This window comes from Lepidochelys kempii, chromosome 2 (genome assembly GCF_965140265.1).
Source record: "Lepidochelys kempii isolate rLepKem1 chromosome 2, rLepKem1.hap2, whole genome shotgun sequence".
NCBI classification, from domain to species: domain Eukaryota; kingdom Metazoa; phylum Chordata; order Testudines; family Cheloniidae; genus Lepidochelys; species Lepidochelys kempii.
In genome coordinates, this window is record NC_133257.1 from 268,558,717 (window position 1) to 268,572,925 (window position 14,209).

Below are 14,209 nucleotides of genomic sequence, written 5' to 3' on the forward strand. Positions count from 1 at the left end.
TCTCCCCTGACACAACCCCATTGCCTCTAGGGAGTTACACCAGGGGAGAATTTAGCACTAGATATGGACGGGACATTGCATGGCTGTGAATGATTGAGAACAGCCCAGCCCAGTGGTGGTGGATGGGTAAACTTCTGGGTTGTTTGTCACTCTGCTCCCCTGCCTTGGGCTGGGTCAGAGTCAGCCCTTTACAAGCCTGGTCTGGGGTGTTTGTTCCCCCCTTTACACGCTGAGACCTCGTGTGATGTGTGATGTGTTTGTTTGGACATGTTCATTGTCCCTGGAGGGGAGACCAGACAAGAACTTCCCTCTGCTCCCTCCCCTGGGGTGTGCTCCCTGGGACGGGAGGGGGCAGCTTTCCCCAGCTGAACGTTTCTAATCCCACCACTGAGTCACTGGAGGACAGAGCTGCGGACAAAGCAAGGGGCAACCCTGCTGTGATCCTTGGGGCTGGACTAGCTGGGAGCTAATGCACCTTTTCCAGCTCTAGGCTATGTGATTCCATGGACCTCCAGCCCTGCTGGTACGAGGGGAATAAATCCAGCAGGAGCAGCTCTCTCCCTCCTATCCACCGGAATGACTCAGGGGCAGAGCAGAGCGTGGGCTGCTGTGACTGTAACCCTGGCCGCCGTCTCTCACCTCCCACGGGAGACACTCAGGGATGTGGTCACTGTAGCAATGGTGGGGACAGAAGGGAACGTCACTGATACGGAAAGAGAAGCCAAGTCCACCAGAGACCCGCTGCCTTGGCTGCTGTGGTGCTAACACAACGCATGGCCCAAGGGAAAAGAGAGATGGGAAATGCAGCCACCTCCCTGCACTGCAAGGAACCGCCACGAGCCAGCAATGCCAGCAGGAGACCATGCTTGGTGCTGGGCTCACCAACACATTATGTAATGCATGTGCGGAGCATCTCCCTGGGTAATCTCCTCCTTCGGTGAATCCCCTGTACACAAAGCCCCTGAGACCACTGGTTTCTTGCCCACTGTTCATCCTACAGCAACTGGTGACCTCTCTGTTTCTGGCTCTTTCAGGCCCTTAGTAGGGGCTCTATGGCTACCCCACGCGCCAGTCACAATCAGCAGCAATTTAGTGTCACCTCTTGAAACAGACACTAATCTCCTGCATCATCTTTCTGCAGGACAAACCCTCCAAAGGGAACGTGGGGCCCCTGGGCAGCACCCCCAGGCCAGCACCACCCAGGAGAAATGAAACGACAGGAGATCAGCGCCCAGGCAGCTACTCTGTGCTGAGATGGACACCTCGGGTACCTGTCCCAAACGTGCAGACCAGATTGAATGAACACACCCCAGAGGGGGGCACAGCATGAACTGATGATATGCCAGGGTCTCCTGAGGCAGAGGACAGTCTATAGACAGTCGGGGCTCACCCAGCCAAGGGGTACAAGGACTAAAATGAGGAAACCAACCCCAATGCCCAAGAGCTTCCCCCCCGCACATGCCAGGCCTGGAGAGCACACGATACCAGTGTAGCCACAGGAGACACAGCCCAGGGTGCAGGCCGCAAGAGGGAGAGTGTCTGTGCTGTTTGCCCCGCAGCTCCTCCTCCATCACGCACAACAGCCAACCCTCCACCCCACCCCTGCCCCGGGAGAAGACAGACTGGAGACAACCCTTTAAAGTACATCAGAAGCAGGAAGCCTGGCAAACAATCAGTGGGGCCGCTGAAGGATCAAGGTGCTAACGAAGCACTCAAGGCCGTTACAGAGAAGCTTAATGAATTATATGCATCAGTCTTCACTGCAGAGGGTGGGAAGGTGATCCCCACACCCGAGCCATTCTTTTTAGGTGACACATATGAGGCACTGTCCCAGACTGAGGTGTCAGTAGAGGTGGTTTGGGAACAAATTGATGAATTAAACAGCCATAAGTCACCAGGACCAGATGGTATCACCCAAGCATTTTGGAGGAAGTCAAAAATGAAACTGCAGAACTACTGACTGTGGTATGTAAACTATTGCTTAAAGCAGCCTCTGTACCAGATGACTGGAGGGTAGCTAAGGTGACACCAATTTTTTAAAAAGGCTCCAGAGGAGATCCTGGCAACGGCATGCCAGTAAGCCTGACATCAGTATCGGGAAAATTGGTTGAAACGATAGTAAAGAGCAGAGTTATCGGACACATAGATGAACACGATTTGTTGGGGAAGAACCAACATGGTTTTTGTAAAAGGAAATCATGCCTCACCCATCCAGAAGAGTTCACTGAGGGCATCAACAAGCATGTGGACAAAAAGGATTCACTGGATACAGAGTACTTGGACTTTCAAAAAGCCTTTGACAAGGTCTCACATCAAAGGCTCCTAAGCAAAGTAATCAATCATGTAATAACAGGGCAGGTCCTTTCTTTCATGGATCATTAACTGGTAACAAAGGGTAGGAATAAATGGTCAGTTTTCACAATGGAAAGCGGTAAATAGTGGAGTCCCCCACCAATCTGTACTGGGACCTGTGCTTTTTAACATATTCATAAATGACCTAGAAAAATGGGTAAAGCGTGAGAAGGCAAAGTTTGCAGATGATGCAAAATTACTCAAGGTAATTAAGTCCAAAATTGACTGCAAAGAATGACCAAGGGGTCTAACAAAACTGGGTGACCAGGCAACAAAATTCCAGATGAAATTCAGTATAGAATCATAGAATATCAGGGTTGGAAGGGACCCCAGAAGGTCATCTAGTCCAACCCCCTGCTCGAAGCAGGACCAATTCCCAGTTAAATCATCCCAGCCAGGGCTTTGTCAAGCCTGACCTTAAAAACCTCTAAGGAAGGAGATTCTACCACCTCCCTAGGTAACGCATTCCAGTGTTTCACCACCCTCTTAGTGAAAAAGTTTTTCCTAATATCCAATCTAAACCTCCCCCACTGCAACTTGAGACCATTACTCCTTGTCCTGTCATCTGCTACCATTGAGAACAGTCTAGAGCCATCCTCTTTGGAACCCCCTTTCAGGTAGTTGAAAGCAGCTATCAAATCCCCCCTCATTCTTCTCTTCTGCAGGCTAAACAATACCAGCTCCCTCAGCCTCTCCTCATAAGTCATGTGTTCCAGTCCCCTAATCATTTTTGTTGCCCTTCGCTGGACTCTCTCCAATTTATCCACATCCTTCTTGTAGTGTGGGGCCCAAAACTGGACACAGTACTCCAGATGAGGCCTCACCAATGTCGAATAGAGGGGAACGATCACGTCCCTCGATCTGCTCGCTATGCCCCTACTTATACATCCCAAAATGCCATTGGCCTTCTTGGCAACAAGGGCACACTGCTGACTCATATCCAGCTTCTCATCCACTGTCACCCCTAGGTCCTTTTCCGCAGAACTGCTGCCTAGCCATTCGGTCCCTAGTCTGTAGCTGTGCATTGGGTTCTTCCGTCCTAAGGACCCTGCACTTATCCTTATTGAACCTCATCAGATTTCTTTTGGCCCAATCCTCCAATTTGTCTAGGTCCTTCTGTATCCTATCCCTCCCCTCCAGCGTATCTACCACTCCTCCCAGTTTAGTATCATCCGCAAATTTGCTGAGAGTGCAATCCACACCATCCTCCAGATCATTTATGAAGATATTGAACAAAACCGGCCCCAGGACCGACCCCTGGGGCACTCCACTTGATACCGGCTGCCAACTAGACATGGAGCCATTGATCACTACCCGTTGAGCCCGACAATCTAGCCAGCTTTCTACCCACCTTATAGTGCATTCATCCAGCCCATACTTCCTTAACTTGCTGACAAGAATACTGTGGGAGACCGTGTCAAAAGCTTTGCTAAAGTCAAGAAACATTACATCCACTGCTTTCCCTTCATCCACAGAACCAGTAATCTCATCATAAAAGGCGATTAGATTAGTCAGGCATGACCTTCCCTTGGTGAATCCATGCTGGCTGTTCCTGATCACTTTCCTCTCATGCAAGTGCTTCAGGATTGATTCTTTGAGGACCTGCTCCATGATTTTTCCAGGGACTGAGGTGAGGCTGACTGGCCTGTAGTTCCCAGGATCCTCCTTCTTCCCTTTTTTAAAGATTGGCACTACATTAGCCTTTTTCCAGTCATCCGGGACTTCCCCGGTTCGCCACGAGTTTTCCAAGATAATGGCCAATGGCTCTGCAATCACAGCCGCCAATTCCTTCAGCACTCTCGGATGCAACTCGTCCGGCCCCATGGACTTGTGCACGTCCAGCTTTTCTAAATAGTCCCTAACCACCACTATCTCCACAGAGGGCTGGTATTGATAAGTACAAAGTAATGCACCCTGGAAACCATAATCCCAACTATACATACAAAATGAGGGGGTCTAAATTGGCTGTTACTACCCATGAAGGAGATGTTGGAGTCATGTTCTCTGAAAACATCTGCTCCATGTGCAGAGACAGTCAAAAAAAACCCTAACAGAATGACAGGAACTAGTAGGAAAGGGATTGATAACGAAAATATCTGGGTACCCCACCTGTAAAAAGATATATTAGAAATGGAAAATGTACAGAGAAGCTAACAAAAACATATGGAACAGCTTCCATGCCAGGAGAGATTTAAAAGACTAGGGTTGTTCAATTTAAAAAAAAGATGACTAGGGGGACTAGGATAGAGTCTATACAATCATGAATGGTGTTGAGAAAGGGAAAAGGGCCGTGTTACTGACCTCTTCACATAACACAAGAACTAGAGGTGATCCGATGAAATGAATAGGCAGCAGGTTTAAAACAAACAAAAGGAAGTAGTTCTTAACATAGCACACAGTGAACCTGTGGAATTCATTGCCATGGGATGTTGCAAAGGCCAAAAATATACCAGGGCTCAAAAAGAATTAGATAAGTTGATGGAGGATAAGTCCATCAATGGCTATTAGCCAAGATGATCAGTGACTCAATCCCCATGCTCTGGGTGTCCTAAAACTCTGACCACCAGAAACTGGGAGTGGAGAAGAGGGGAGGATCACTGGATGATTGCCTGTTCTATTAATTCCCTTTTAAGTACCTGACACTGGCCATGGACCATTGGTCTGACACAGTGTGGCCGTTCTTATGTTCTTATGGCTGGGGTTCAATTTCAGTTGATGATTTTTACAAACACATTGAAATATTTTCATGAGTTCTCTGATTTTTAAACAGTCTAAATTCTTTTTTATCTAAGTGTCAGTATAAACATGTTCAGAGAGGGGGCCTGTAACTGAAATGTTAGGGGTGAATCTCACCCCTGTACAGAGGCAGCACACACAACACCATCATTTAAATCCACGTAAAGACGTATTTTAAGGACTTAATTGGGTTTAAAGTGGTGCCTTGGCCTGGTGCTGACTCTCTGCACTAGGGTGATTTTCACCCTAAGAGAACAAAACAAAAAAATCTCATATTTGTAACCACGTGTAAAATAGAGACAAAAATATTTTATTGTAACTCATTGAAATACAAGTGCGAACTGTGAGCATAGTTTTTAAAGACAAACCAATTTAGAGTTTGAGAAAGCAGAATCCAGACCCGATCTTGCATGTACAATTCTAATATTTGTTACCAGGAAACGATTCCTTTTCTAATACTTCAGAAGAACAAAGAGAAGGCTCGTTCGGCTCTCTCACTTTAAAAGGCATGTACCTCCCGCAGTCTTCTCCAAGCTTTGGCAACTAATGTATCAGTAACTTAGAAAAAGTCTCACTCTACCTGGATGTAAAAATTACCATTAATTTGTTTACTTCATATATTTTTCACTACAACTGTCTAATATTTCATGCATCAGAGCCATAGATTACCCGCTCAATTTCATTTTCATCATAAATCAAAACAGGAATATAAAATAATTCTGATGTATCTCTAAACAACATTTGTTTAATTTTGAGAGGTTTATACTACAGCAGTGTCCTAAGACATGTTTTCACAATAAGGTGTCTCTGGTACAGATTTCTCAGTAAGTAATATCAGTAAAGAACAGTAAAGAAATGAATGGTTTGACTTACTGATCTCTGTATAAACGTTCTGCACTAGTATAGGGTGAGGACATATGAACTGTTGAGATGCAGGATTTAGGAATTCGTAGTTATGAAACACTGAAATTCCTTTAATGACTTTTTCGAGATTGAGGGAAACACACACATTAGACAGGAGTTTGCCATGTGAGGTGTTAGCAGACAAAGCCAACATGCCTTTGAGCCGTCCTGTCCCAGAGCAGGGAGGTGACAGGGCTGGCTAGAACTCTTGGAGTGATCACTCCTGGAATGGTGCTTTCAGATCTGGGCATTTCACAACCAGAAAAGGTGAATTATAGGGGTGCTGGAGAAGAGCAGTAAAATGGATTGGGCATTTGGAAGAAATGAATTGCTTAGGATGGGCCAAAGATTTATACGTAGGTATAACTGGGTGAAACTGAAGAAAAGAACAATTAGGGTAACAGGACTTTTTCCTAACAGAGAGTGGGGCTTTCATCAACAAACAGCTGGTTTCCATCAGTGATTTGTTTAAGACCGAATGGAACAAAACATTGGAGTAGATACTGTCAGAAACAATCCTCCGAAGTCTCAATCCCCCAAGACCTGGAGACAATGGGGACATAGGCTCTGAAGTCACGTGGAGTACGTCTGCATAGCATTTTGGAGCAAGCATCCCAGCCTGGGCTAGCAGGTCTCACACTAGTGCTCTAAAAACAGCTTTAGAGACAGCTCTAGGAAGTTTCAGCTCGAGCTGAAGCTCGGGTACCGAAGCCTGAGGGTTTGGGTGGGCTTTTATCAACCTGGGCTGAGAGACGTGCACTCCAAAATGCCGTGAAGACACACCCTGAGCCGCTTTGAAAATTTTACTTAAGAAGAGTTAAAAGTTCTTTTCCCTCCATCTCTAATTCCTGAGCCTCTACAAAGAGAACCAGAAAATAGATGTAGCTCAGTTACCATCATGTCTGAACCGCAGACATTTTGGCACTCGGAAACCTGACAATGAGACAGGGAAACCCCAGGAATTAGGGTTTTTTGTATCAACCTTGGATTTTTGTTTTTTCTCATAAGATTTCTGTATTTCTATCAATTCTCTCAGCTCAGCCTTCCCTTTTTCACACCAATGTGGTCTTTCACTTTTCTCACACAACATGTCTTTTGCCTTCTGAAGCTTCTCAGCCTTTTTGTACACCTCATTAGTGTAGAACGGTTGGTCTTTTTTCTCCTCCTCCACCATACGAGCAATCTTAGTCATCAGCTCGTCAGCCTGGGCAGCCCGTTCATCCCATGTAGCTTTATTGTTGAAAGCACAGTATCGGCCCTGACACTGTTCGATCAGCTCCTGAAGCTGTTTGTTACCCGAGTGGGAGATATACTCCTCCAGGGTTCCACTCCGTAAGTCTTCTCTGCGGGTGAAGACGACGATTGTGTAATTCATGGCCCTGGGGCCAAAAATCTCTTTTACTCTCCTCACGGCGTGCTGGTCTTCCTCCGTGAAACGGCCCAGCTGGGTCACCAGCACCAGAGCGTGGGGGCCTGGGGAGGAGAGCTCCATACAGTGACTGATCTCAGGGGTGGTTTGTTCATCAGAGTGCTTGGTGTCAAAAATAGCAGGCGTGTCGATAACCACAACCTGCTTTCCATTCCAGGTCCTGCTGTCTTTACAACATGTCTGAGTAACGGGTGTTGCCTCCAGTACGGACTCAAACTTCTCCTCCCCAAGGATGGTGTTTCCTGTTGCACTTTTCCCTCCTCCACTCTTACCGACGAGGATGATCCTCAGTTCGGATTCCCCAGTGGATCGGCTGCTGCTCCTCGGCCCTGTTGGGAACAAGTGTGACAGATTCAGAACATCACTGCGCAGGTACCAAAGAGGTGGCAGAGAACTAAGATTTGTGGTCCGGTGCTCACACTTGGCTTAATGCTTTAACTTTCTATGGAAGGGTAAATGGGCAGCCCAGGGGGCTACCAATCAAGTCAGTAAATCCTAGAGGTCTTGGATCCAAATGAGTCCTGCTGAAAGTGAAGTGAGCTTACGTCTCATCCTAGTGACCCTTTATACACTGGAAAATCATCGCACAGCACTTTGCACCATCGGGATAGGACAGACCTAGGACTGGAGGACTGGGGAATGCTGGATTCAGGACTGAGGCCTGTTAATGGAGCTGTGTTCGGTCCCAGACAGAAGCAGCAGACGAGGACGGGAGTTTATTGGCACAGCCGTGGGGCCAAGGCTGGAGAAGCGCAGGATTCAGCAAGTGGGGCTGATTTGAAATGAGGCCTGGAACAGGGTAAACTGGGGCTATAGAGGCGGATAGGGAGGGAAGGCTGCAGCTCCAGGATTGAAAGGGGAGAGGTGCTGTGAAATCAGATTGAGGTTCATGGGCAGATCTTTGGGATACGTGTGCACGTCACTTGACTCTGTGCCCAATGTGGAGAGTGAAAGACCCCCAGCAGCAGGCCGGGACCTTTCTGAGAGATTGGCAGCATCCCCAAGAGGAGGTAACCCCAGCGCCCACCCTGCAGCACACCTGATCCAGCCAGTTCTCAGTAACAATGTCTATGGAAGGGGTCGGCAACCTTTGGCAGCCAGCTGCCAACCCCTGGTCTATGGACCCAGCAGATCCTCCTAATTACCAGCAGGTGCAGTATCCCGTATCTCAGTAAGATCAAGGAACTAGCAACGTCCTTACACCAAGACACAGCTGCCTACACCCAATGTGCTGGACTCCTCCCAGCCAGGGACCAGGCCCGGCCATGGAGCAGAGACAGCCGCTATCAGTGACCTCCTCCCATGCACAGAATGGGGGACACATGGGTCTGTCTGTGGGGTTGGAGGTCACTGACCACAGCACAGGCTGTCTCCAGGCTCGGTGCTGGTAGCTCCGTGTGCCAATGGGGAAGGTGCTGAGCTGCTGCTCCTCAGCATCACCCTCCCCGGGCACCTGCTGCCTGGCTACCAGAGGCCGGGCAGGACAGGGAAGGGAGAAGGCAGAGGGGAGGGTGATGGATGCAGGGGTGAAAGTAAGTTTGAGGAGTTACTGGTACGCCAGAGTCCTGCGCAGGGGCGTGGCTTCAACCGGAAGAGGCGGGGCCTTAAATCCCCGGGCCTTTTAAATCTTGATTTAAAGGGCCTGGGGCTCCAGCTGCAGTCGTGGCGGCTGGGAGCCCGGGGCCCTTTAAATCACCCCCGAGCTACCAGCTGCAGAGGCGGCTGGGAGCCCCAGGGCTCGGGAGCGATTCAAAGGGCCCACGGCTCCAGCTGCCGCCACCGCAGCAGAGCCCTGGGGGCTCCCGTTTTTTAATCGCTTCAGAGTCCTGGTTTTTTCATTTTTATAGTTAGGCTAGAAGGTGAAATGGGGGAAGGAAGGGACAAGCAAGGAGGGTGAGCCTGGGTATGACAACTGGCCACGTGTGCTCTAAAACAATTTCAGTACAAGGGCCTCAGTTCAGGAAAGAACTTAACTTTAAGTGTGTGCTTAAGGACTTCGCTGAATGGGTGCCTAGAGAGGGAGAAAAGACAGACTAAGGCCTGATCTACACTGGCGGGGGGCAGGGAATCGATCTAAGTTACGCAACTTCAGCTACGTGAATAACGTAGGTGAAGTCGACGTACTTAGTTCTACTTCGTGTCTTCACTGCAGTAAGTTGACAGCTGACACTCTCTTGCCGACTCTGCCTGCACCTGTTGCCCTGGTGGAGTATCGGAATGGATGGGAGAGTGCCCGGTGGTCGATTTATCGCATCTAGACTAGACACGATAAATCAACCCCCGCTGGATCGATCACGGCCCGTCGATCCAGCTGCTAATGTAGACAAGCCCTGAGAGTGGTCAGAGCTTGCTAGGTAGGTGAGAAGAGTTAAACTCTTATGAGATGTTGCTAATAAAGGTGGAAAGTGGGCAGCGGCCGGTGAAAGAGGAGACCTCAGGCGGGGTTTTTGAGAAGGATGATGGCAGACTTAATGAGGGGAGTAATCAGTGGATCATGAACGATGATTGCTGCAATATTGGAGACAAGTGGTGGGAGGTCATGAAAGAGCTACATGAGTTTAGGAGGACATATCACAATCCTTAAACAGTGAGTTGCACGTAATGGAGTCCAGAGTCAGGGAAATGGTATGACCATCCAGTCTAATAGTTCTTTCTCCAGCATCTCATCTTTATATTTCATTGGTGCTGATCCTTGTCTCCTCCCCACCAAATAGAAGTGAATTTACCTCTGCAGTCCGTGAAAGCAATCTCACAGGCATGTCTACAATTAAGTGACATCAAAGTGAGGGACACTTCAATTAAAAGCCTCTCAAGAGTGTGACAAACTGGTTGCTTAATGGAAATAGTCGTTTAGTATTGGTGGAATTGAACTGGATTCAGTACATTTGGGAATACTTTGGAGGTAATTTCAAGACCTGCTTGCCTGATAAGTTGATCTCTTGTAAAGGTTTCACTGTATGTGATGTTGGTAAAGAGCAATTGCTAATTTCATTTACTGACCCTTATAAAATGTTTTCCACTAAGGGCTGGTCTACACGAGAAAGTTAGGTCGACCCAGCTATATCGCTCAGGGGCATGAAAAATTCACACCCTGGAGAGAAGTAGTTAAGCTGACCTAATCCCCAGTGTAGACAGCGCTAAGTCAATAGAAGAATTCTTCCATTGACCATCTACCACCTCTCGGAGAGGTGGATTTACCACCGGGATGGAAGAACCCCTCCTGTCAGTGTAGGAAGTGCCTACACTGAACTGCTACAGCTGTGCCATTGTCACATTTCTAGTGTAGACATAGCCTGAGAGAGGTGCGGGTCTCCGAGTGGCTCAGATGCAGGATTTAAGACTTAAGCAAGTTTGAAAATGTTACCCTTAGTCTCCAGGTGCTACAGGAAAACAAACGCTTATGAGTCTGTCGGGTGACAGAGCAGCAAAATTCCTTTCATGACTTTTTAGAGTCTGTGGGGGTGTTAGGGAAACAATTTAGAAGTAAGTTTGCAATGTGACATGTCAGCAGAAAAAGCCAATATGGCTTTGGGCTGCAGAGGCAAAATGTCCAAGAGCAGAGGCGAGAGAGCCCCTAGGCTTGATTACAATTGGAATATTGCATTCAAATCTCAACACTTCATCACCAGGCAGGGTAAGTTACAGGGGTTCTAGAAAGAAAAGGAGTACTTGTGGCACCTTAGAGACTAACAAATTTATTTGAGCATAAGCTTTTGTGAGCTACAGCTCACTTCATCGGATGCATTAGAGAACAGCAATAAAACTGATTGGCATTTTGGAAGGATGGACTTGTTGGGTGGCTCAAGGATTTATAAGTAAGAATAATGGTTTAATACTGAGTCAAAAGAAAATGTAAGGTAACAGGAAACCTTCCTAACAGATGGAACCATCTCATAAGTGATAAAAGCCCCATCAAAAACTTGCGTAAAACTAATTTGAAAAAAAAAATGGAGACTGCAGAGTAGGGAACAATCCTCCAACATTTTCCAATATAGACATTCAATGTGAATTAATAGGTCTCTTCCATCCACCTCTAATTTCATTGATGCTATGAAATCTGGTGAAAACACACAGGAGAACTACAAAATGGATGTAACTCAATCCCGATCATCACTGGGACAGCGCTGAGCACCTTGAACAGTGGTCTTGTCTACACTATCTGCCGGATCGGCAGGCAGCGATCGATCCAGCGGGGGTCAATTTATCGCGCCTATACTAGACGCGATAAATCGATCGCTGAGCGCTCGTCCGTCGACTCCGGTACTCCAGCAGAACGAGAAGCGCAAGTGGAGTCGATGGGAGAGCGTCAGCTGTTGACTTACTGCAGTGAAGACACCATGGTAAGTAGGTTTCAGAGTAACAGCCGTGTTAGTCTGTATTCGCAAAAAGAAAAGGAGTACTTGTGGCACCTTAGAGACTAACCAATTTATTTGAGCATGAGCTTTCGTGAGCTACAGCTCACGATGCATCCGATGAAGTGAGCTGTAGCTCACGAAAGCTCATGCTCAAATAAATTGGTTAGTCTCTAAGGTGCCACAAGTACTCCTTTTCTTCATGGTAAGTAGATCTAAGTACGTCGACTTCAGCTATCCTATTCACGTAGCTGGAGTTATGTATCTTAGATCGACCCCACGGGGTAGTATAAACAAGCCCTAAGGAACCTAACATACAATGAAACTTACTATTGTTTAATTCTGTCTGCAGTTTTAGTTTTTTCCTATGGGATTTCTCTTTTTCCATGGATGAGTCCTCTCCCCCTTGATTTCCTTCCTGTATATCCGCTTTCGTATCATCTTCCACTTCGCCCATCTTATTTTTACTTTTATCTGTCTCACCTTCTTTTCGAAACGTCTCAGGTGCTTTACACATCAGATAGTCTTTATGCTCCTCCTCCACCATATGATCAATCTTAGTCATCAGCTCATCAGCCTGGGCAGCCCGTTCATCCCATGTAGCTTTATTGTTGAAAGCACAGTATCGGCCCTGACATTGTTCGATCAGCTCCTGAAGCTGTTTGTTATCCGAGTGGGAGATATACTCCTCCAGGGTTCCACTCCGTAAGTCTTCTCGTCGGGTGAATAAGACGATTGTGTACTTCATGGCCTCGGGGCCAAAAATCTCTTTTACTCTCCTCACGGCGTGCTGGTCTTCCTCCGTGAAACGGCCCAGCTGGGTCACCAGCACCAGAGCGTGGGGGCCTGGGGAGGAGAGTGCGACACAGTGACAGATCTTATGGGTGGTATGTTCATCAGAGTGCTTGGTGTCAAAAATAGCAGGCGTGTCGATAACCACAACCTGCCTTCCTTTCCAGGTCCTGCTGTCTTTACAACATGTCTGAGTAACGGGCGTTGCCTCCAGTACGGACTGAAACTTCTCCTCCCCAAGGATGGTGTTTCCTGTTGCACTTTTCCCTCCTCCACTCTTACCGACGAGGATGATCCTCAGTTCGGATTCCCCAGTGGATCGGCTGCCGCTCCCCGGCCCTGTTGGGAACAAGTGTGACAGATTCAGAACATCACTGCGCAGGTACCAAAGAGGTGGCAGAGAACTAAGATTTGTGGCCCTGTGCTCACACTTGGCTTAATGCTTTAACTTTCTATGGAAGGGTAAATGGGCTGCCAAGGGGGCTACTGATCAAGTCAGTAAATCCTAGAGGTCTTGGATCCAAATGAGTCCTGCTGAAAGTGAAGTGAGCTTACGTCTCATCCTAGTGAACCTTTATACACAGAAAAACATCGCACAGCACAGCACTTTGCACCACCGGGTTAGGGCAGACCTAGGACTGGAGGACGGGGGAGTGCTGCAGTTCAGGACAGAGACCTGTTAATGGAGCTGTGTTCGGTCCCAGACAGAAGCAGCAGACGAGTTCGGGAGTTTATTGGCACAGCTGTGGGTCCAAGGCTGGAGAAGCGCAGGATTCAGCAAGTTGGGGCTGATTTGTCATGAGGACTGGAGCAGGGTGAATTGGGGGTAAGGAGGGAAGTATGGAGCCTCAGGATTGAAACAGGACGGGTTGCTGAGAGTTCAGACTGAGGTTCATGAATGGATCTTCGAGACACATTTGCATGTCACGTGATTCCATGCCCATTGTAGGAAGTGAAAGATTCCTAGGATTGTATTCAATTCCAAACACGAAACCAGCATGCACGGCCATGAATTCTGCTACTGCTTGGCAAGAGTACAAAAATATACAGTATCTAGCCAGCTGTTCGGGATAAACCGATGGCTGGGGCAACAGGGGATACTGCAGTTCAAGACTGACGTGCATAAGCAGAGCCACGTAGGAAGCCCAAGAACTGAAACAGGAAGCTGGGTGGCAGGCGAGAACCAAAGTTCCTGAGCCAAGCTGCAAGAAAATTTTTCTTATCACCTAAGAGCACTGGCCCATTACTCTTGGTATAGCAGTGGGTGTTTTGTTTAACAGTGTCTCGTGTTGGGAGGGAATACTTTGGTAGAAGGGATGATGGAAGACTGGCAGCCTGTGGGGTAGTGTTAAGGTTGATACATGTTGTTAGGATCTAGATATTCAGGCCTGTCTGTAAAGGCCTAGACTCTAAGAATTTAGGTGTATTTTTATCACTTGGCTAGTGATAGAGGTATAAAAGAAAGAATCAAAATCACTGTCTGCTGGTGTAAGGACCTTCTCTCACTGTGACAGTCTGAGGCCCTGTTCTTAGGCTAAGGCCTTTGGCTAAGCAGCAGAGGCAGCCATAAGCTGGGAAGCGACCGGTCACCTCCTCACATCCCAAACTAGTCACACTGAAAGAAGGCGCTATTGGGCTCTTAGGA

General features: G+C 47.8%; 1 protein-coding gene and 1 long non-coding RNA gene across 4 annotated transcripts in view; one reads left to right on the plus strand and one right to left on the minus strand.

Moving 5' to 3' along the window:
• Positions 1-14,209, plus strand: part of LOC140905813 (uncharacterized) — a 69,152-nt gene that overhangs the window by 41,254 nt on the left and 13,689 nt on the right. The window contains exons 2-4 of the long non-coding RNA XR_012156950.1: positions 7,578-7,792; positions 11,495-11,760; positions 12,732-12,946. This is a non-coding gene — a long non-coding RNA (uncharacterized lncRNA). The remainder of the gene's footprint in view (positions 1-7,577; positions 7,793-11,494; positions 11,761-12,731; positions 12,947-14,209) is intronic.
• The window catches only part of LOC140905775 (GTPase IMAP family member 8-like), a 40,536-nt gene continuing 31,704 nt past the window's right edge, over positions 5,378-14,209 (minus strand). For 2 of the 3 annotated variants that reach the window (XM_073329237.1, XM_073329238.1), the window contains 2 exons: positions 12,103-12,903; positions 5,378-7,749 (listed from right to left, as the gene is read on the minus strand). In XM_073329237.1, the coding sequence (XP_073185338.1) occupies positions 6,878-7,749; positions 12,103-12,903 (1,673 nt within the window). In that variant the 3' untranslated portion in view covers positions 5,378-6,877. The remainder of the gene's footprint in view (positions 7,750-12,102; positions 12,904-14,209) is intronic. The other variant, XM_073329239.1, reaches the window with a different exon arrangement.